The sequence below is a fragment of the Pongo pygmaeus genome, chromosome 9 (assembly GCF_028885625.2).
Source record: "Pongo pygmaeus isolate AG05252 chromosome 9, NHGRI_mPonPyg2-v2.0_pri, whole genome shotgun sequence".
Classification (NCBI taxonomy): domain Eukaryota; kingdom Metazoa; phylum Chordata; class Mammalia; order Primates; family Hominidae; genus Pongo; species Pongo pygmaeus.
The window spans coordinates 32,209,819-32,232,856 of record NC_072382.2 but is presented as its reverse complement, the minus strand read 5'-3'; the positions used below and the strand labels follow the sequence as shown (position 1 = coordinate 32,232,856).

The 23,038-nt window shown below is 44.0% G+C and overlaps 1 protein-coding gene and 1 long non-coding RNA gene across 2 annotated transcripts in view; one reads left to right on the top strand and one right to left on the bottom strand.

Moving 5' to 3' along the window:
• Nucleotides 1-6,453: 6,453 nt before the first annotated feature.
• On the bottom strand, nt 6,454-7,586 carry LOC129023387 (serine/arginine-rich splicing factor 9). Its single transcript, XM_054470053.2, has one exon. The coding sequence runs from the start codon at nt 7,492-7,494 to the stop codon at nt 6,829-6,831; it is 666 nt and encodes a 221-aa protein (XP_054326028.2). The 5' UTR covers nt 7,495-7,586; the 3' UTR covers nt 6,454-6,828.
• Nucleotides 7,587-10,404: 2,818 nt separating this feature from the next.
• LOC129008123 (uncharacterized) overlaps nt 10,405-23,038 on the top strand; it is a 35,964-nt gene continuing 23,330 nt past the window's right edge. Inside the window, exon 1 of the long non-coding RNA XR_008492474.2 lies at nt 10,405-10,529. This is a non-coding gene — a long non-coding RNA (uncharacterized LOC129008123). The remainder of the gene's footprint in view (nt 10,530-23,038) is intronic.

Genomic DNA, 23,038 nt, shown 5'->3' with positions numbered 1-23,038 from the left:
AAGAAATAGAGGCAGAGTATGACCTTCAAATATTAGGGTCTTGCCTCCACTCTTCCTTGGGGTCAAGCCTTGTTGGGGGTGGGCTATAGAAGCATTTAGAAAGGTATTAGGAACCTAAGAACATTGGGCGAGTGACATACTTTCCCACATATGGCCTGGAGGAGGCTGAAAGCACCTAGGAGAAGCCCCGTATTTGTCTTGGCACCATGTCTAACATGGCTTGAATAAGATAGTGCAGCATTAGCAGGCAGAGGAACCTTCATAGACAGCAATGTGATGTTTCCCTATGTGTCTACAGGCCCCGGTAAAGGTCAGGGAAATTCAAGGGGGATTGCTGAAAATGTAGAGGCTTGAGGTTGAGAAGTGGAAGCCACTGAGGTCAAGGACTTTGATTTCTAGGGGCAATGACATTGTCAGTGTTCCACAGCTATGAATGCCATTGCATGCCAATGGAGGGCCTAAACCAGGATCACCTCAGGGGGAATTGCACAGGACCTAGACCAACACAGAGGTCGCCATACTGATTCCCACATGCATAGTCACATGGTAATGCCACTCCCACCAACCATAGACACAGGTGCTAACGTTGGGGAACTTAAGGATGCTGGAAGAGACCAAGATTCCCTGATTGTGTAAGTTCAGTCTTTTCCTCTTTTCTCCACAGGGTTAAGGGTGCACAGGGAAGATTTGATCAGTTACAGAAAACAAAGAAGCTGCATATTTTTGCACAGCTGAGGGTGTGTGAATCAATTAGTGACCCCACTGCATTTGAATAAAACAGCTTATATTTTGAATTTTAGTCCAAGCTATACAGTTAAGAGGGTCAAACTTAGGGTCTCTTAAGTCACATCTGAATAACAGCCACCTGAAGGGAACCTCCACGGGCAGACAAAATTATAGCCTCTCTGTGTGGTGAACGTTTGGCCTTTCTCTAGACCACATTTTCCAAGCAGTAGGAAATGAACCGCTGGTGATAACCAAGATGATTTTAGGGTGTGTGTGGACACCATTAATTAACACTGAATACGCCCAAAGTATTTCCAGTTTCTATCAGTCCTGATGACATAAGAGAAAGTTTTTGTGGCACTCTGGTCTTCAACCTCTCTAAAAGTTTCCAGTTCCTGTCCTTCTCCTAGCGTTTCGTTTTTCGGAGACAGGGTCTAGCTCTGTCACCCAGGTTGGAGTGTGGTGGCACCATCAGGGCTCACTGCAGCCTCAACCTCCTAGGCTCAAGCGATCCTCCCACCTCAGTCCCCTGAGTAGCTGGGACTACAGGCATGTGTCACCATGGCTGGCTAATTTTTTTTTGAATTTTAGTAGAGATGAGGTCTTACTATGTTGCCCAAGCTGGTCTCAAACTCCTGAGCTTAAGCGATCCTCCCACCTTGGCCTCCCAAAGAGTCAAGGCGTGATTAAAGGTGTGAGCTACGGTGAGCCACCGTGCCCAGCTCCAACTCCCCTTTTTGACAGTAAGATCAGACTTCAGTAGCACCCCCCATCCCAATGCTGCATCTATTCTCCATGCAGCAGCCAAAGTGACCCTCAGAGAGACGTCAAATCGTGTCCATTCTTCACTTAAGAACCTCTCATGGCTCCTCATTTAACTCAGAGGAAAAGCCCAGTGGCCCTCACGGCCCTCCCTGACCTGGCGCTTCACACTCCAGCCTCCCCGCTTCCCACCCCCTCACTTACTGCTTCAGCCTCAGTGGCCTCTTGATTGGTCTCAGAATGTTCTTTCCCCAGACACCGTGACAGCTCACATCCTCTCCTGTCAAGACTTAACCCAGATGCCACCTTTAGTGTGGGAGCTCCCCAGGTTATCCTGTCTTGGATTGCAAACCTTCCTCCACTCTGTCTCTTGCTCTGCTTCATGTATATGTGTTTGGGCATAATATCGTTTACTTACTTGTATTTTTGTTGTTTAAATAAATGTGTGACTTTTTGTATGTTTATTGCGGCACTATTCACAATAGCAAAGACTTGGAACCAACCCAAATGTCCATCAATGATAGACTGGATTAAGAAAATGTGGCACATATACACCATGGAATACTATGCAGCCATAAAAAGGATTAGTTTATGCCCTTTGTAGGGACATGGATGGAGCTGGAAACCATCATTCTCAGCAAACTATCACAAGGACAAAAAACCAAACACTGCATGTTCTCACTCATAGGTGGGAGTTGAACAATGAGAACGCTTGGACACAGGAAGGGGAACATCACACACCGGGGCCTGTTGTGGGGTGGGGGGAGGAGGGAGGGATAGCATTAGGAGATATACCTAATGTAAATGACAAGTTAACGGGTGCAGCACACCAACATGGCACGTGTATACATATGTAACAAACCTGCACGTTGTGCACATGTACCCTAGAACTTAAAGTATAATAATAAAAGTAAATAAATAAATAAATAAATAAATAAATGTGTGACTTTTATTGCCTGCCTCTGCCACTAGAATGGAGGCTCCATGAGGTCAGGAGCTTCTGCCTGTTGTCTTCATTGCTGTCCCCTCAACCTTTAAAGCAGAGCTCGGTACTTAGTGGTTACTCACATCATATTGACTAATTAAACAAATGAATGTTCCCAGCTCCCACCAGCCCCTCCTACTTGTTATGGTCAATATCATGTCTTCTCTCCCTCAAGGCTCCCTTTTCACCTCCTCCTTTTCCTGGCAAAGCAAACACAAACACAAACACAACAAATAAAAATCTGCAAGATGCTGGGAGGCCAAGGCAGGTGGATCACTTGAGGTCAGGAGTTCAAGACCATTCTGGCCAACATGGTGAAACCCTGTCTCTACTAAAAATACAAAAATTAGCCAGGCGTGGTGGTGCAGGCCTGTGATCCCAGCTACTTGAGAGGCTGAGGCAGGAGAATCACTTGAACCTGGGAGGTGGAGCTTGCAGTGAGCCGAGATTGCACCACTGCACTCCAGCCTGCGTGACACAGTGAGCCTCCACCTCAAAAAAAAAACCAAAAATAAAAACAGAAAAACCTGCAAGATGCCATAGTGCTCCCTTCTCAACTTCATGGAAATTCTGAAATATATATGGGATTCATTTTTCCTTCCAGATGTGCGATTTGGGGCGTGGAGTGTCAAAGGAAGAGAACTGGGGGAATTCTTGACCTGGCTGGGCTCTTCTTTGGCCCCAGCTCCCCGTTCATCCTTCGCCTCCCTCCCATCCTGGCTGCTCACATTCCTATGTGGTGAGTTCTGCTCCTCAGCAGTGGAGCAGGGGCTGGGCTGGGCAGCGGAAAGTCGCAGGCTCCATGTGTCCAGCCTGCCCTGGCGGACTGATGGTGTTGCCCACGAAAGGCATGCGAGGCCACGGCTTCTGACAGCCGCAATCTGGAGTTGCTGTTAGGTCTGATTGAATGATTGACAAACCACAAGCAGAAATCTAGAACTCCGGAACGGGTCTGGTGGAAGGAGCAAACTCTGTTTGCAGTTTCCTCTTCTCACCACAGCACAGTGTCGGGTTACCACGGAGATAGGGAGGAACCTTCTGATACCTCTCCAACGGTGGGTGGCAGCCACAGTCAGCTAGGGAGGACCACACCCAATCCTTGGCTCCGCCCCTCCTCCCACAGCCCAAAAGAAGCCACACAGGGAGCCAGAGAGGGACTGCCTCTGGAATGCACACCAGGGCTTGTCCACACACACTCCTTGGCCCTCTGCGCCTCTTTAGGGAGGTTCCTGCTGCTGGATCTGCTGCCTTCTTCACCTTGAGAGTGCGTTTATGTAACAAGAAAACACCTGGGTGTTTTCACAGGTAGGAAGAGATTGGCGGCTGTTCTGCTCTCATTTGGATGCAAGGCTGTGAGATGAGGCCTCTGTTGGCCTAGAGGCCCCGAGAAATTGGGAGGACAGGTGCCAGTAGCAAGCCCCAAGGTCGGAGTTCCTCTTCTAACCTCTCTGTGGGGTGGAGGCATCACACCAAACCTTAAGAGGGAGCAATGGGTCTAACTGCTAATTCTGAAGGTGAGCAGGCCCGTTTCCACACGCCAATGTCAAAATCCAACCACAGTTTGACAAGCCTTTGGGAACATCCGGTAATTACATAATAGCACTCCCAAACACGCCAAGTGCTTTCATCTTTACAAAGACTGTCGTGTCTGTTCTCACTCTCCTCCCCATATGAGTTGCTTCTCTTTCTTTCCCCTATTTTGCAGATAAGAAGGTGGAGGCTCGGGAAGGTGGAGTGACTTTCTACTACTAAAGAACTAGCAGGAAAGTATTTCAAATTCAAGTCTCATGACCCTAAATGTAGGGTATTTCCCAGTGGCTCATGGTAAATGAGTTCCTTAAAAATGAGCCACTGCTGTCTGAGGCCTGAAACCACAGGACTTACTGATGTGGCTGCAAGCTGCAGCTCTAAGCCAGAAAGGGGACAAGCTAAGGAGAAGAGGAACCACATTTGCATTGGCGGACCTCAGCATGTCTCATGCATGCCGAATGTTTACATGTGTTCCCCACTTGGTATCCATAGCAACTGGCAGAGGTGCAAAAATGCTTCATTGGTATTTGTAAGAGGATGAGAAGAAAGCCCTCCAAGATCCTCTTTCTCCCAGTGGGCAGGGCTATTTCCATCCATGACTTCGTGACTTCTCCCAGCAGCCGTTTGGCATGAGGATTTCAAACAGCAGGGAGCCAGTGAGTCCACTGGATAGGTATTTGAAATGTACTGAATGGAAAGCTCTCATCTCCTGCTCCCTCTTCCAGGCAATTATTCATGGAGTCAGGAGAGGATTCTGTTATTCAAGGAGTCTCCATAGTAAGGGGCTGAGAGATTGTGGTTTTTAGTCTTTAACCACAACATTTAAGGCGTGGCTCCATTTTTCTTATAATTTCCAAGTGTACATCATTACCTAATTCTCCCTGGAGAATCGAAATTGCTTTATGATGCATATGTATTAGTGATGTGAGCTGAGGTTCTGAGCCAGCAAACATCTTTCTCAGAAACCTCCCTCTTGTTCTCCTCTCCCATGTTGCCCCTTGAAGTTACTCCTTCTACCAGAGATGCTCAAAGGTTCTTGGTCAGAAAGTCTATATTGCAGTAATTAAAACTGGGGTTCAACTCAACATATGTGTAGCAGAATATTTTATCTCTCAGCATCTCAATTTGTGACTTAAATGATTCATGAGATGTTTGTTAGTGCATTATGGTCAAAAGCACCTTTCTAAGTGCTTTGAGAGAAACAAGAATAAAAGCATTCCTAACCACACCCTGCCCCCTGCAATCCTAACAAGGATCTTACAAAACCCATTTAGCTAAGCTCTTATATAGCATTGAACCAATCATTGCACACTCAGCATGTGACCAACACATATATTGAAACCCACGTGAAAAACTGAGCACCTATTCAAGTTTCCCAGGCAGGGCTAGATTCATGGGCAGGAAACCAGGGCAGTTGCACAGGGACCTCTGCTCAGAAGGCCTTGCTTGGGGTTTAATGCACAATTCTTAATTTATCTTTCAATATGTATTTTGTAAGAGGAGTCTCATGGGAAAAGGGAGCTCACTCGTGGTCCTGCCTCCTACCCACCCTCTGTTTTGGCACTTAGTGTCCCAGGCTCCACTCTACCTACTCCCCACCCTCTGCTCCACGACACTTGCTACCCTTCCCTCAGGGTGGCTACTAGGTCAGGCTGGAAGACAGGGAGGCAACATTCTGCCCACACCCTCTGCAGGGTCCTGGGAGCAGTTGTGGGGAGAGACTCTGCTGGGTATGCACACCATGGCATCCTGGGAAAGAGCATGGCAGTGTTGTCCCTACCCTGGGCTGGCAGCACGGTGGTATATTTGGAAGTCAACTTGTTGGGGCCTTCTCACCCACTCCCATCCAGGTAACAGGTGTGTCCTGGTGTGGAGGTTGCAATCCCTTGGTAGGGGCACTGTAGATTGAGGAGAGACAGGCTGTGGGAAGGAGAAACTAACTTATCTGCCATGGCTAGGCCTCATTTTCTCTTTGCACTTAGGTCCCACCATTATGTAGCCAGCTCTGGTCCTGGACCAAATGGCCTCTAGTGACTCCCTCTTTCCAATCGAAGCAGGTCTTGCACAACTGTCATGAATGAAGCCAATTCTGATTTCCTATCAGTTCAATTTTTTAAAAATTGCATTCTGTTCTTCAGAATCCATTCCAACCATAAAAACATGAAAAATTGATTTTGATCTCAGTATAACATCACCTCATAAATATATTTGATATAATCACGATCTTTAGAACTTGCTGTCTGTATAAAATGGGTTTCACACCTCAGCTCTTAAAGGCATTTGTTTATTATGGAAAATCAAGCATAATGTAAAATTTACATCGTAAGTATGGCTTATGAGGGATTTTCCTGCAGAGACAGGACTGACTGAAGCTTTGTTCTCTAAACTTGGGCAAACATTTTACATGTTGAAAAGTATCATTTTGATGATGATTTCTTTTTTTTTTTTTTTTTTTTTTTTTTTTTTTTTTTTTTTTTTACTAAACGTTTAAAATATATTTCTAAACAGAATGGGCCGACTCAGTCACAGTAACTGTTGATCTCCATAGTAGAGCAACCCACAAAGACAGAACTGATTTTTTTCCCATAATCAGGGGTGAAAAATATACAACTTGTTTCTGAACCAAAACCACAATTTCTGCAGTTTAAAATGTTTCACTGCTAATATGGCCCTGGTAGAAATTATGTAGTTTTTTTTTCTTCTTTTAAAAAAAAAAAATTAAAAAAATTTCCTAAGACACTAAATCCTCAATCTGGAATGTAGATTCTGAGCACAAAGCAGCTCAGTTAACCTAAAAAATAAAGGAAAAATTCCCATCACCTGTCTCAGTAGGGCCTGAAAGGAGAGAAGTAGTGTGGGGAACCCCTGCTTTGGTATGGAGAGTCACGGCCCCTTGACCCAGACCGAGACCGTGAGTAGCCATAGCTGGTGCTTCTCTCAGGATAAACTCGGATGTAGGAAGTTTCACCCTCATGAGAGCGGAATTTGGTGTCATCCAGTTTACGCAGGGCATATTCCATGTCTTCTTTTCTGAGATACTCAACCATCCCCACTCCATCCTTCTGCACATCAGCATAACAGACATCCCCAGCTTCTCGCATGTGATCCTTCAGGTCCTGCCAGCTGCCTGACGGAGGAAGTCCTGAAACAAGAACTCGGAAATCAGATCTTCTTGTAGGAGGCCCATTCCTCCCACCACGGGGCCACCCACCCCGACCTCCATAAGTCCTGGGGAACTCCACACGAAGCCGACACTGGCCATAATCATAACCATTTCTTCCATAAATAGCATCCTCTGCATCTCGGGGGTCCTCGAAGCGCACGAAGGCGAAGGGCACGAGGCCGTGCCGGTTCTTGAGCTCGATCTCGCGGATGCGGCCGTACTTGTAGAACAGGTCCTCCAAGTCCTTCTCGCGCACGTCGGTCGGAAGGTTCCCCACGTAGATGCGCCCGTCGCCCTCGCCGCCGCGCTCGTCCGCCCAGCCCGACATCCGCACCGCCCGACGCCGCGGGCCCGCCGCAGCCCACGTCGCCGCCGCCGCCGCCTCAGCACGGGTCCCCCCGCAGCGTCCCCGCGGGCTCCCGATGATTTCTTTTCAACACTGTTCCAGCTTTCGAAGAAAGAATTACAAATAATAAGGCATGAGATTTCCCCCAAAGGTATATTTTTAACAATTTAATACCTGGTAAATTTTTCTTTCTTTTTGCTCAACAGCTAGGCGACTGCATAGGAGGTTGGTCCAAGCCAACACACATTCATTGGACATCTGCCATGATGTGAGCCAAACCCTGGGCCCCAGGAAGTATGGAAAATATACAGATAAATTAGAAGGTCCCTGCCCTTAAAAAGCATCTAAGACCCTTAGTTGCTGAATAGACATAAATCTGTAGCTGCTGAAGGACATGGCCAAGAGCTGGAAGGAAGCTGGCAGGCATTGCTTAGTGCCTTACTCCTCTCTGAGCACCATATTGTCAGCAGAAGAGGCTGCTTGGCCCAGGCTGACTGTGGACAGGTCTTGATTACTTGGGGTCCACTGGGAGTTGCTGTCTGCAGTCTGACACATAGAACGCCTTGCTTTCTGTTCTCTGTCTGTTACAGAAGTTGCTTTTGGAAAAGCACCATTTCTTGGGTCAGCATGAAGATTACCCTTGTGGTAGATGCTGGAAATAATAACCATTAACAAATATTACTTAGGGCTTGCTATAGGTGAGGCATCATGCTGGATTCCAGGCCTATGGTCCCTGCTCTCAGGGCATCAAGGTAAATTGGAAAAGATATGTAAGCAAATGACTAAAATGTGTATGGAACTTGGCACTGGGGAAGTGACAGTCAAAAGTCAGTTAAATCTCAGCTCTGACTTCAGCTGGCATAGTAATTTTGATCAATGCCTGCAAATTCTCTGGGCTCTGGTTTCTTTATTTGTAAAATGGATGTGTGGCTGAGGAGAAAGAACTTGTCTATCTGGTCTCCAAGTTGACTTTTCTGTTAAAATTCCCTGATTCTTTGAGCCTCCTAGAAATAATCGGCACTCCATAGGCAAGCTTCCCTTTGACCTTAGCATTAGTTTTCTAGGGCTGCCATAGAAAGTACGGCAAACAGGGCACCTGTAGTCCCAGCTACTTGGGAGGCTGAGGCAGGAGAATGGTGTGAACCCAGGAGGCGGAGCTTGCAGTGAGCCGAGGTCGCGCCACTGCACTCCAGCCTGGGCGACAGAGCAAGACTCCATCTCAAAAAAAAAAAAAAAAAAGAAAGTACAGCAAACAGAGTGACCTAAACAACAGAAATTTATTGTCTCACGGTTCTGGATTCTACAAGTTGGACAGCTAGGTATCTGCAGGTTGGTTCCTTCTAAGGGCTGTGAGGGAGAATCTGCTCCATGACTCTTCCCTGGCTTCTGGTTTGCTGGAGATTTTTTACATTCCTTGGCTTATAGATCCCTGTCTTCGTGTTCATATGATGTTCTCCTCTGTGTATCTGTGTCCAAATTTCCACTTTTCATAAGGATACCAATCATATTAGACTACAGGCCCACCCTACATCATTATAAATTAATCTTAACTAATCACACTTGCAAAGACCCTATTTCCAAATAAGGCCATGTTCTGGTGTATTGGCAGTAGGACTTCAACTTATGAATTTTGGAGGGACACAATTCAACCCATAACAACTAGGTTTATTGATTTCTACCTTAGAATCTTTGGTCCAGTCTGACCCAAGATGGTAAATAGTTTTCATTTCAGTTGCTAAATCTTATCAATTAAAGTCATTACCTGGAGTGTTGTGTGAAGACATGTGAGTTGACATCTTTTTCCCTTTAGTGGGAAAGGCAACTGGAATTGGTTCAGCCCACCTGAGAAACAGGAGATTTAAAAAATCCTACTGCCTATCTTTGAACCAAGGACCCCACCCAAAAGTGAGAAACCTACAAAGAACTACTTGTTTCAGAGCTCTCCAATTGAAATGTTTCCCAAAAGGTGATTGCCAATTTGCAATCTTGCTACAGACAATCATGCTAGCAGGGCCATCAAGCCCATCCCATGAGAATGATCAAATCTCCAATAAGACTCAGCTGTTCCATAGGGGAGTGAGGGGAATGAAGCATTGAGAAAGATAAAATCATCTGAGTTTTCTGAATGTTTTTCCTGCTGAGGTTGAGGCTGAGAACTTGCATTGGCTGAAGACTTGCAGCTGGAACCAGATAGGAAGTAAGCTTCTGGAAGCACTAAAATGAATTGTTACTCCCACTCTTGATACCCACAGCATCAAAACCACCAGATGCTGACAGCTGCTGTGGAAATCTAAGTAAGTGCAGGGATATCCAGATTGAGCTGGCCAAGTTTGGTACAAGAGCTAAGAGTCTGGGAACTATGGGAGGTCAGCTTTCTGTGTCACTGTGGATACAAAGGAAGTACTTTTGAGACACAGACAGGAAGTGACTGAGGACCTTAAAGGCAGCTTGGGCTACCCAGGAAAGTTCTTCATTCTTGTTTTTTTCTGCTGAGGCTCTAGAGGGACACCTGTCAGACTGACCAAGGCCGAAGATGGCTCACTACCAGAGAGATTCAACTGAGGGTTTGCGATAGGTCTTGAGACATTGCTATTGATCTTGAGACATTCATCTGAAGCATGATTGTCACTGGCTTGAAACTTTCCCCATCATAAGAGAGGGACTGGGTCTACTTCAAATGTTTCGCACTAATGAAGTTACATTCCCTTTCATGGTGAGGTAAGTTGATTGCATTAACAGCCCCAGTTTCTCATTCTCCCCTGAGGCCACCCATTTGGTAGTACCCTCCCACACTGATTCTTGGTTTAGTCATGTAACTTGCTTTAACCCCCAACAGAAGCTTGAAAAACACTTGTTCATTTCTGCTTGCCCTCCTTAAGCCCTGCCCTCATCATGAGACCATGCCCAGGCTAGTCTGCTGGAAGGAAGTCAGAGGCACACGGAAGAGAGCCACATTCAGCCAAGGCCATTCTAGACCAGTTGTTCCCTGTCACTTCACTAATTGGCCACAGCACAAGGTAAGTACAGCCAAGATCAGCAGAATCACCCAGCTGACCTGCTGAATTACGAGAAATAAGGAATGGTTGTTGTTTTAAGTCACTAAATTTTGCAGTGGTTTGTTAGTTAGCAATAACTAGTAAAAATGGTCTTCTTCATGTATGGGTAAATAGGGAGGGTTCATAGATTGGGCTTAAACTGTGTTCACTGTAGACATTCAATCTGACTAGGAAGCTCTGAGAAACTGATTGGGCAGGTCTGGTAGAAGGCTATTTGCATGTGGTGCCTCCAGGAAGAGAACATCCTAAGGCAAGAACAAGTCAAGGAGAGAAGGCTGGCCAGGGAACAAAGACTTAGTCATAGAGAGGCTGAGAAAATCCACCCCGGTGTCTGTCATTCTAATGGGTCCTCTGGCTTAGGCTCAATAGATTATTGTCTGACTCTTACAGTTGAAGGTACAGGCAAGGTGTAGGTAGAAAGGATTATTTCAGTAACAGCTCCATAGGACGCCAAGACACAAGCTCCACAGCATTAAGATTAATGTAAAAAAAAAAAAAGTAACACAATTGCAGCAGGCTGGGTGTGGTGGCTCACATCTATAGTCCCAGCACTTTCGAAGGCTGAGGTGGGAAGATTGCTTGAGGCCAGGAGCTTGAGACCAGTCTGGGCAACATAGTGAGATCCTATCTCTATTTAAAAAAAAAAGTAATAGCCAGGCATGGTGGCACACACCTGTAGTCCCAGTGACTTGGGAGGTTGAGGTGGGAGGATTGCTGGAGCCCAGAAATTGGAGGTTACAGTGAACTACGGTCATGCCACTGCACTCCAGTCTGGGCAACAGCGCAAGATCCCATCTCAAAAAGATAAAAATAAAAGCTATTGCAGCAAGAGAGGATCTCTGTGAACTAAATGCAAGTTCAGCACCCAGATGATTTCAGCATCTTAGTCAAAGTCCAATGCCCAGGAGGAGAAGCTGGTGCCCAGCAGAAAGAGACTTAGTAACATCTGTCTAAATAGCTACATTAATTTATTATTTCATTCATTTATGCATTCGACAAACATTGAGGGCTATCCTAATTACTTTATGTAAGGTTATGATGAACGGGGAGCAAATGTTTTCATAAGGTAGGATTCCTATCCATAAGAAGCCCAAGGACTCGTTCACATTAAAATATACTTTTTCTCTTGCGTTCTCTTGATTGATTGGTAATGACTGCTTACAGCACTCCAGGAACATTTGAGAGCCACATCCTGGTGCAGAGAGGTGCTGTGATTGATTAGCAATGTATGCTTTGGCCACATATTTGTAACCCTGATGGTCTGGATTTCTGTCTGGCTCCATAAATAGCATGTAGTTTGAGACCTATGAACTAGGCCATTTGCATGTCTTATATGAAAAATCCCTCTCCCACTTCCTCTTCTGAGGCTGAGGGACAAAGAGATGAACTGATCTCAAGAGAGGAGGTTCCAAATTGGCACTCTTCTTTTTTCGACAAACAAAAGAGAATGATATTTTCTCTGTATCTACTTCAACTCCTCCCATGTAAGTCAGAAAGGTAATCCTTAGGACGGTGTGGGTAAGGTGGGGTGTGGAGAAAAAAAATCCATGTACAATGACAAAAAGTACTCCGCCTTCCACCTACAGGGTGATAAAGGGTTTGAGGAAGTGAGACCATAACCCAGCCTTGAAAGTAAGCATGAAATAGTACGAGCCCATGTTGACTTGGTGCTGTATGGACAATGAAATAAAATCCAACCAACCAGATTTGTCTAGTATGAATGTGGTTAATCTGTTGACAGCTTGGGAGCCTACAGGAACTATAGAGTGATGGGCAGAGCTCTCAAAGCACATTTAATAGTATTGTGGCTGACTCTTCAGTAGTCTCGCTGATAAGTTCCACCTGCATTTAGATGCTTAATACTCAGACAATTGTGGGGAGACAAAAGATTTTCAGTTCACTCTACTACTCTGTTCTAGAAGGTCTATTTGTTTTGTGAGCCAATGAGAACTCAAAAGGCTGAGAACTTAATCTAATATAGCTTTTGTCATCTGCAAGACCTGTTCTCAAATCTCTGCTCTGTCATTCTTTACTCGTGTGACTCTGGGCAAATGCCATAAGCCTCAGGATCTTCATCTGAAACCCTCAGGGATAATAATAATGCTTGTCTCCAGGTTTTGTTGAAGATTGAATGAGTGTGTAAAGTGCCCAACAGAAAGTCTGGCACATGGTAAGTACTCAATGAATGGTCGACATAATTATTAACATTAGAGTTTTGGACACTCGAATCATCACTCACCTCATCTCCTTTCCACCTTCTCTTTTCTACTCACAAAAAGCCTTTGTGCTGTGGTCTGAATGTTTATGACCCCCAAAATTCATAAGTCAAAATGCTAACCCTCTAGGTGATGGTAATAGGAAGTGGGGCCTTTTGGAACAGATTATTAGGCCATGCAAGTGGAGCCCTCATCAATAGGATTAGTGTCCTTATAAAAGAGGCCCCAGAGGCACCTGCCTTTGCTGAGGCTTCAGTAGGTAAACAAAGTGGCCAGGGAAGCTCGAACTGGGCAGAGCCCACCGCAGCTCAGCAAGGCCAGCTGCCTCTGTAGTCTCCACCTCTAGGTGCAGGGCATAGCTGAACAAAAGGCAGCAGAAACTTCTGCAGACTTAAGCATCCCTGTCTGACAGCTCTGAAGAGAGCAGTGGTTCTCCCAGTACAGTGTTTCAGCTCGGAGAATGGTCAGACTGCCTCCTCAAGTGGGTCCTTGACCCCCGTGTAGCCTAACTGGCAGACACCTCCCAGTAGGGGCCGACTGACACCCCATACAGGCGGGTGCCCCTCTGAGATGAAGCTTCCAGAGGAAGGATCATGGAGCAATATTTTCTGTTCTGCAATATTTGCTGCTCTGCAGCCTCCACTGGTGATACCCAGGCAAACAGGATCTGGAGTGGACCTCCAGGAAACTCCAACAGACCTGCAGCTGAGGGACCTGACTGTTAGAAGGAAAACTAACAAACAGAAAGGAATAACATTAACATCAACAAAAAGGACATCCACACCAAAGCCCCATCTCTAGGTCACCAACATCAAAGACCAAAGGTAGATAAAACCACAAAGATGGGGAAAAACCAGAGCAGAAAAGCTGAATATTCTAAAAACCAGAGCACCTCTTCTCCTCCAAAGGATCACAGCTCCTCAACAATAAGGGAACAAAGCTGGACATAGAATGACTTTGACAAGTTAACAGAAGTAGGCTTCAGAAGGTCAGTAATAACAAACTTCCCTGAGCTAAAGGAGGATGTTCAAACCCATCGCAAAGAAGCTAAAAACCTTGAAAAAAGATTAGACGAATGGCTAACTAGAATAAACAGTGTATAGAAGACCTTAAATGACCTGATGGAGCTGAAAACCATGGCATGAGAACTACATGACGCATGCACAAGCTTCAATAGCCGAATCAATCAAGTGGAAGAAAGGGTATCAGTGATTGAAGATCAAATTAATGAAATAAAGCAAGAAGACAAGGTTAGAGAAAAAAGAGTAAAAAGAAATGAACAAAGCCTCCAAGAAACATGGGACTATGTGAAAAGACCAAATCTATGCTTAATTAGTGTACCTGAAAGTTACAGGGAGAATGCAACCAAGTTGGAAAACACTGTTCAGGATATTATCCAGGAGAACTTCCCCAACCTACAAAGGCAGGCCAACAGTCAAACTCAGGAAATACTGAGAACACCACAAAGATACTCCTCAAGAAGAGGAACCCCAAGACACATAATTATCACATTTGCCAAGGTTGAAATGAAGGAAAAAATGTTAAGGGCAGCCAGAGAGAAAGGTCGGGGTACCCACAAAGGGAAGCCCATCAGACTAACAGCAGGTCTCTTGGCAGAAACTCTACAAGCCAGAAGAGAGTGGGGGCCAATATTCAACATTCTTAAAGAAAAAAATTTCAACCCAGAATTTCATATCCAGCCAAACTGAGCTTCGTAAGTGAAGAACAAATAAAATCCTTTACAGAGAAGCAAATGCTGAGAGATTTTTGTTACCACCAGGCCTGCCTTACAAGAGCTCCTGAAGGAAGCACTAAACATAGAAAGGAACAACCAGTAACAGCCACTGCAAAAATATGCCAAATTGTAAAGACCATTGATGCTAGGAAGAAACTGCATCAACTAACGGGCAAAATAACCAGCTAACATCATAATGACAGGATCAACTTCACACATAACAATATTAACCTTAAATGTAAATGAGCTAAATGCCCCAATTAAAAGACACAGACTGGCACATTGGATAAAGAGTCAAGACCCATCAGGAGACCCATCTCATGTGCAGAGACACACATAGGCTCAAAATAAAGGGATGGAGGAAGATGTACCAAGCAAATGGAAAGCAAAAAAAAAGCAGGGGTTGCAATCCTAGTCTTTGATAAAACAGACTTTAAAGCAACAAAGATTAAAAGAGACAAAGAAGGCGATTAAATAATGGTAAAGGGATCAAATCAACAAGAAGAGCTAACTATCCTGAATATATATGTACCCAATACAGGAGCACCCAGAGTCATAAAGCAAGTTCTTAGAGACCTACAAAGAAACTTAGACTCCCACACAATAATAAGGGGAGACTTTAACACCCCACTGTCAACATTAGACAGATCAATGAGATAGAAGGTTAACAAGGATATCCAGGACTTGAACTCAGCTCTGCACCAAGCAGACCTAATAGACATCTACAGAACTCTTCACCCCAGATCAACAGAATATACATTCTTCTCAGCACCACATCGCACTTATTCCAAAATTGACCACGTAGTTGGAAGTAAAGCACTCCTCAGCAAATGTAAAAGAACAGAAATCACAACAAACTGTCTCTCAGACCACAGTGCAATCAAATTAGAACTCAGGACTAAGAAACTCACTCAAAACTGCACAACGACATGGAAACTGTTCCTGAATGACTACTGGGTAAAAAAACGAAATGAAGGCAGAAATACAGATGTTCTTTGAAACCAATAAGAACAAAGGTACAACGTTATCAGACTCTCTGCGACACATTTAAAGCAGTGTGTAGAGGGAAATTTATAGCACTAAATTCCCACAAGAAAAAGCAGGAAAGATCTAAAATTGACCCCCTAACATCACAATTAAAAGAACTAGAGAAGCAAGAGCAAACAAATTCAAAAGCTAGCAGAAAGCAAGAAATAACTAAGATCAGAGCAGAACTGAAGGAGATAGAGACACAAAAAAACCTTCAAAAAATCAATGAATCCAGGAGCTGGTTTTTTGAAAGGATCAACAAAATTGATAGACCGCTAGCAAGACTAATAAAGAAGAAAAGAGAGAAGAATCAAATAGACACAATAAAAAATGATAAAGGGGATATCACCACCAATCCCACAGAAATGCAAACTACCATCAGAGAATACTATAACCACCTCTATGCAAATAAACTAGAAAATCTAGAAGAAATGGATAAATTCCTGGACACATACACCCTCCCAAGACTAAACCAGGAAGTTGAATCTATGACTAGACCAATAACAGGCTCTGAAATTGAGGCAATAATTAATAGCCTACCAATCAAAAAGAGTCCTGGACCAGACGGATTTACAGCTGAATTCTACCAGAGGTACAAAGAGGAGCTGGTACCGTTCCTTCTGAAACTATCCCAATAAATAGAAAAAGAGCGAATCCTCCCTAATTCATTTTATGAGGCCAGCATCATCATGATACCAAAGGTTGGCAGAGACACAACAAAAAAAGAGAATTTTAGACCAATATCCCTGATGAACATCAATGCGAAAATCCTCAATAAAATACTGGCAAACCAAATCCAGCAGCACATCAAAAAGCTTATCCACCACGATGAAGTTGGCTTCATCCCTGGATGCAAGCCTGGTTCAAAATACTGAAATCAATAAACGTAATCCATCACATAAGCAGAACCAACAGCAAAAACCACATGATTATCTCAATAGATGCAGAAAAGGCCTTAAACAAAATTCAACAGCCCTTCATGCTAAAAACTCTCAATAAACTAGGCATTGATGGAATGTATCTCAAAATAATAAGAGCTCTTTATGACAAACCCACAGCCAATATCATATTGAATGGGCAAAAACTGAAAGCATTCTCTTTGAAAACTGGCACAAGACAGGGATGCCCTCTCTCACCACTCATATTCAACATAGTGTTGGAAGTTCTGGCCAAGGCAATCAGGCAAGAGAAAGAAATAAAGAGTATTCAATTAGGAAAAGGGGAAGTCAAATTGTCCCTGTTTTGCAGATGACATGATTTTATATTTAGAAAACCCATCCTCTCAGCCCAAAATCTCCTTAAGCTGATAAGCAACTTCAGCAAAGTCTCAGGATACAAAATCAATGTGCAAAAATCACAAGCATTTCTATATACCAATAACAGACAAACAGAGAGCCAAATCATGAGTGAACTCCCATTCACAATTGCTACAAAGAGAATAAAATATCTAGGAACCCAACTTACAAAGGATGTGAAGGACCTCTTCAAGGAGAACTACAAACCACTGCTCAATGAAATAAAATAGGACACAAACAAATGGAAGAACATTCCATGCTCATGGACAGAAAGAATCAATATCGTGAAAATGGCCATACTGCCCAAGGTAATTTGTAGATTCAATGCCATCCCCATCAAACTTCCAATGACTTTCTCCTCAGAATTGGAAAACACTACTTTTAAGTTCATATGGAACCAAAAAAGAGCCCGCATTGCCAAGACAATCCTAAGCAAAAAGAAGAAAGCTGGAGGCATCATGCTACCTGACTTCAAACTATACTACAAGACTACAGTAACCAAAACAGCCTGGTACTGGACCAAAACAGATATATAGACCAATGGAACAGAACATAGGCCTCAGAAGTAATACCACACATCTACAACCATTTGATCTTTGACAAACCTGACAAAAACAAGAAATGAGGAAAGGATTCCCTATTTAATAAATGGTGCTGGGAAAACTGGCTAGCCATATGTAGAAAGCTGAAACTGGATCCCTTCCTTACACCTTATACAAAAATTAATTCAAGATGGATTAAAGACTTAAATGTTAGACCTAAAACCATAAAAACCCTAGAAGAAAACCTAGGCAATACCATTCAGGACACAGGCATGGGCAAAGACTTCATGACTAAAACACCAAAAGCAATGGCAACAAAAGGCAAAATAGACAAATGGATCTAATTAAACTAAAGAGCTTATGCACGGCAAATGAAACTACCATCAGAGTGAACAGGCAACCTACAGAATGGGAGAAAATTTTTGCAATCTACCCATCTGACAAAGGGCTAATATCCAGAATCTACAAAGAACTTAAACCAATTTATAAGAAAAAAACAAACAACCCCATCAAAAAGTGGGCAAAGGATATGAACAGACACTTCTCAAAAGAAGACATTTATGCAGCCAACAGACACATGAAAAAATGCTCATCATCACTAGTCATCAGAGAAATGCAAATCAAAACCACAATGAGATACCATCTCACACCAGTTAGAATGGTGATCATTAAAAAGTCAGGAAACAACAGGTGCTGGAGAGGACGTGGAGAAATAGGAATGCTTTTACACTGTTGGTGGGACTGTAAACTAGTTCAACCGTTGTGGAAGACAGTTTGGCGATTCCTCAAGGATCTAGAGCTAGAAATACCATTTGACCCAGTGATCCCATTACTGGGTATATACCCAAAGGATTACAAATCGTGCTACTATAAAGACACATGCACACATATGTTTATTGTGGCACTATTCACAATAGAAAAGATTTGGAATCAATCCAAATGTCCATCAATGATAGACTGGATTAAGAAAATGTGGCACATGTACACCATGAAATACTATGCAGCCACAAAAAGGATGAGTTCCTGTCCTTTGTAGGGACATGGATGCAGCTGGAAACCATCATTCTGAGCAAACTATCGCAAGGACAGAAAATCAAACACCATATGTTCTCACTCATAGGTAGGAATTGAACAATGAGAACACTTGGACACAGCGGGGGAACATCACACCCCGGGGCCTGTCATGGGGTGGGGGCAGGGGGAGGGATAGCATTAGGAGAAATGCCTAATGTAAATGATGAGTTAATGGGTGCAGCAAATGAACATGGCACACGTATACCTATGTAACAAACCTGCACATTGTGCACATGTACCCTAGAACTTAAAGTATAATAAAAATAAATAAATAAATAAATAAATAAATAAAAGAGGCCCCAGAGAGACTCCTTATCTTTTCAGCCATGTGAGGACACAGCAAAACGTTGGCTGTCCATCAGCCAGGAAGTGGGCTCTCACCAGACACCAAATCGGCAGATGCGGTGATCTTGGACTTCCTAACCTCCAGAACTGTGAGAAACAAATTTCTGTTGTTTATAATCACCCAGTTTATGGTGTTTTGTTATAGTGGTCTGAACATACTGTGCCAGTTGGGCTTTAATGCCCCTTGGCCAGAAGTTCTGGGTGCAGGCCCTGAGGAGGGCTGAGTCTCTCCTCATCTCTTTCTCCTAGCCTGGCCTCAAGCTGCCCCGGTGAGCACAGGCCATGTGGTGGTACACTGGCTTCCAAAAGGTCATGCAGCATCAAATGGTATTTCTGGTTCCAGATCTTTGAGGAATCGCCACACCATCTTCCACAGTGGTTGAACTAATTTACATTCCCCCCGACAGTGTAAAAGCATTCCTATTTCTCCACAACCTTGTTACTGGGTGTATACCCAAAGGGATATAAGTCATTCTATTACAAAGATATATGCATGCATATGTTTGTTACAGCACTATTCACAATAGTGAAGACATGGAATCAACCCAAATGCTCATCAATGATAGACTGCATTAAAGAAAATGTGGTACATATACACTATGGAATACTATGCAGCCATAAAAAGTAATGTGATCTTGTCTTTTGCAAGTACATGGATGGAGCTGGAAGCCATTATCTGCAGCAAACTAATGTAGGAACAGAAAACCAAATACTGCATGTTCTTACTTATAAGTGGGAGCTGAACGATGAGAACGCATGGACACAGGGAGGGAAACAACACACACTGGGGCCTGTCCGGCAGTGGGGTTGAGGGAGGGAAAGCATTAGGAAAAATAGCTAATGCATGCTGGGCTGAATACTGGGTGATGGATTGATAGGTGCAGCAAACCACCATGGCATATGTTTACCTTTGTAAGAAACCAACACATCCTGCACATGTACCCTGGAACTTAAAATAAAAATTAAAACGTTTTTTAAAAAAGGTCATGATGTTTTCTCAGCAGCCCAGTTTACACTTCCAGACCCCTCTGGCATGTGTTACTCCAGAAAAAGCCCAGTGTGCGTGAGACCCAGGCCACTGTGACACTGTTTCATGAGAGGGACGGGCACGGAGGAGGGAGCAGGTTGCTCCAGCCAAAGCCAACAGCACCCCAGGAGCTGCTGCATCTGGCCAAAGGCTGTTTATGCTTTACTGCAGACATCGAGGCCTGCTGTTCAGGGGAGGAGGATTTCAATATGTGATCCCACAAGGCACAAGCAGAGCCACCTCTGTCAGACTGACCTGGACAGAGTGGTAGGGCCAAGTTTTAGAAAGAAGTTACATTGGATAGGGAGGCAGGAAAGAAACACTTTGATTCTTGCTTTCTGAGCTTGTTTCCTGTACTCTTTGGAAAAAGAAGACCAGAAAACAGAGCACCTCTCCAATTGTGTGACAGAGTGAGAAAAGAATCGGAACTGATGGTGGTGCTCTGCTTCAATACTGGCCGCTGCTGTCTTCCACCTACATATTCTCCTGCAAGTCCTGTAGTCTCTCTGTGCAGACTCAGATTCCACATCTGTAAAATGGGAACGATAACAAAGTTGACATGAGGATCACATGGAATAATGTATGTCTTGGACTTTTTTAAGGCAGGCAGTTATGTGCACAAATATTTCATTTGCTTATTTGTCTTTTTCTCTTTAACTTTTCCCTTTGTCCTACCTAATCTCTATTTCTCCTTTTTTTCCATATGCCTATACCTCAGGCCAGAGATGTTCAAATGTTTCCACCAAAAATGCCCCTAACAAGCAAAAAAATATGTAAAAAGGTTTAGCCCAAAGTGTCCGACACAAATGTGAAATTTCATTGACATTTAACATTTATTTTTAAGATGCATGTGAATCTTGAATTTGATTCCATAATATGTTCATGTGAATCATTTACAGTTAGTTCTCGGTTGAAAATAATGGAGTCCATTCTAGGTAGCTCAGGCAAAACAAGAATTTAAGGGCAACTGTGGATCTTCTAGGAAATCTAAAGCATTGGGTTCCCTACATACTGGAAACATGATGAAGCCAGTCCCTAGGGGCTGCCCCAGCAAATGTCCAGTGGTGTTAGCCTTGGACACAAACACCCCAGCCTGCCCCAGACAGAGGTACTTGCTCTGATCCCACTGGGGACTGGAGACAGAGGCTCTGCTACTGCTGCGTGTGGCTTTGTCACAGTGCTGCCCAAACACATTCTTCAAGGCTCCTTCCTCATATCGCTTTTGACCAAATTGAAGTCTTTAGTGGTTGTGTCTGTATGGTACTGCCTAAGACCCAGCCTATAACCCGGCTACAAGGGAGGATGGAATAGTAAATTCCAACTTCTACTTTATGAAGGCAGGGCTCACAATGTGGGACATTTTCCCGATACAGAAAAGACTTTGAAATACACACTTAGTGATCATAAACATTATATATCTTAACATTCTTTTTAAACCACCTATCTGCAAGTAAAGTGAATGTTTTGGAAACATACACCCTGTTTTTCTAAGCTTTGTGTATCTTTCATAATCTGTGTAATCCCAAGGGTACATGCACTGCAGTTTGAAAATCCAGGCCCTAGGCCCTCCAGAGGCATTGCCCATTTTCATGGAATGTACTAGAGATGAGTCATCCTCAGAAAGAGAGTACAGTTTCCATCTCCTTGGAGTGGAGGCACATTGAAAACAATTTGAATAATCCCAGGTACGAAATTATCATATTAGGCTCACGAAACTGATGCCCTTTAACGGCTTTAGAATCACCAGTCCCACTATGAACACACATCTCCTAATGCTTACACTGATGTCGGTTTCCATGTCTTCGTCCCACCTTTTCCCAGTGCAGGCTTAGTTCCCATCTAGTCAGAGGAATTCGGGTCCATTCAGGACATTTCATGTCCAGTTTTGTTTACAGTAAAGGATCAAGCCTCTCTTCTATCATGGCTAATAATTCCTGTTAGAAATAGAAGCCACTGGGAAAAAGTCACGAAAAAGCCAGCACTCTTTTCTGGGAACTTCAACTTTTCTTATTTACATGACCTGAAGTTTCATCATCTTCATTAGCAGAAAGCCCCAAGTCTGTAATTGAATCTTTGAGAGAAGCAATACAATTCAAATTTCCCTGTGGCTTGAAGGTAGTGGGATTGGCACTGAGGAGGTTAACATTCTCTCTGCAAACTACAGGATGACACTCTCCTAACAGCACAGCCCTGTCATTGTTTGGGAAACAATTCTCCAGGGAGTGGATTGTAAAACCACTGGCCAAATTTCAAGTATGTCCATGCAGAATGAGAGTTATTTTTCCAGTTGGTCACTAGAAATAGAGCCCAGGCAAGGGCCTGAAAATTGGAAGGTATGGTTCATAGCAGTTTTTTATTCTAAAAATAGAATGATACTCACGTCTGTAATCCCAGCACTTTGGGAGGCCAAGGTGGGCGGATCACCTGAGGTCGGGAGTTCAAGACCAGCCTGACCAAGATGGAGAAACCCCATCTCTACTAAAAATACAAAACTAGCTGAGCGTGGTGGCACGTGCCTGTAATCCCAGCTACTCGGGAGGCTGAGGCAGGAGAATCGCTTGAACCTGGGAGGCAGAGGTTGCAGTGAGCTGAGATCGCACAATTGCATTCCAGCCTGGGCAACAACAGTAAAACTCCATCTCAAAAAAAAAAAAAAAAAAAAAAAAAAAAAAAAAAAAATTAAAAATAGGTTTGCTGCGCAAGAGACAAGATTTTAGGGCTCTAGCCCAGGGGTGAGAGGAAGGCTCTCCTGGTCGGCAAGGCAGCAGGATCTTAACCTGCTGAGACACCACTTCCCTGCTTCAGTAGGAGCCTCATCTCTTGAAAACTGACTTCAGGACACTGAGCATAGCCCTCTTGCTGCCCAGCCCAGCTATATTCCACAGGAAGGGTAAGACCCTTCCATCTCTCACTATGCTGCCCAGACCAGTGTGTTCGGTTGCCAAAGCTTGCTGTTGGGACAGACCTGGGGTCGTTAATACTACTTGTATTAGCTCCAAGAATAACCAATATTTTGGAAGAGGTAATACATACATACTTAAGGTCCTGACAGATATATTTGCTGGATGGACAGAGTGTGGGCCCATATAGTCTCACATGAATTTGAAACATGACTTGTGTTTCCCCGAGAGGACATGAGTCTGGGTGGCAAAGGTAGGGTGCAGTAGACAGCCATAAATAGTGTTTCACTGGCCCCCTTGCTATTCA

Bases quoted from the DNA above. Each gene is read 5' to 3' on its own strand.
- LOC129023387 (XM_054470053.2), bottom strand. From the start codon at position 7,494: ATGTCGGGCTGGGCGGACGAGCGCGGCGGCGAGGGCGACGGGCGCATC.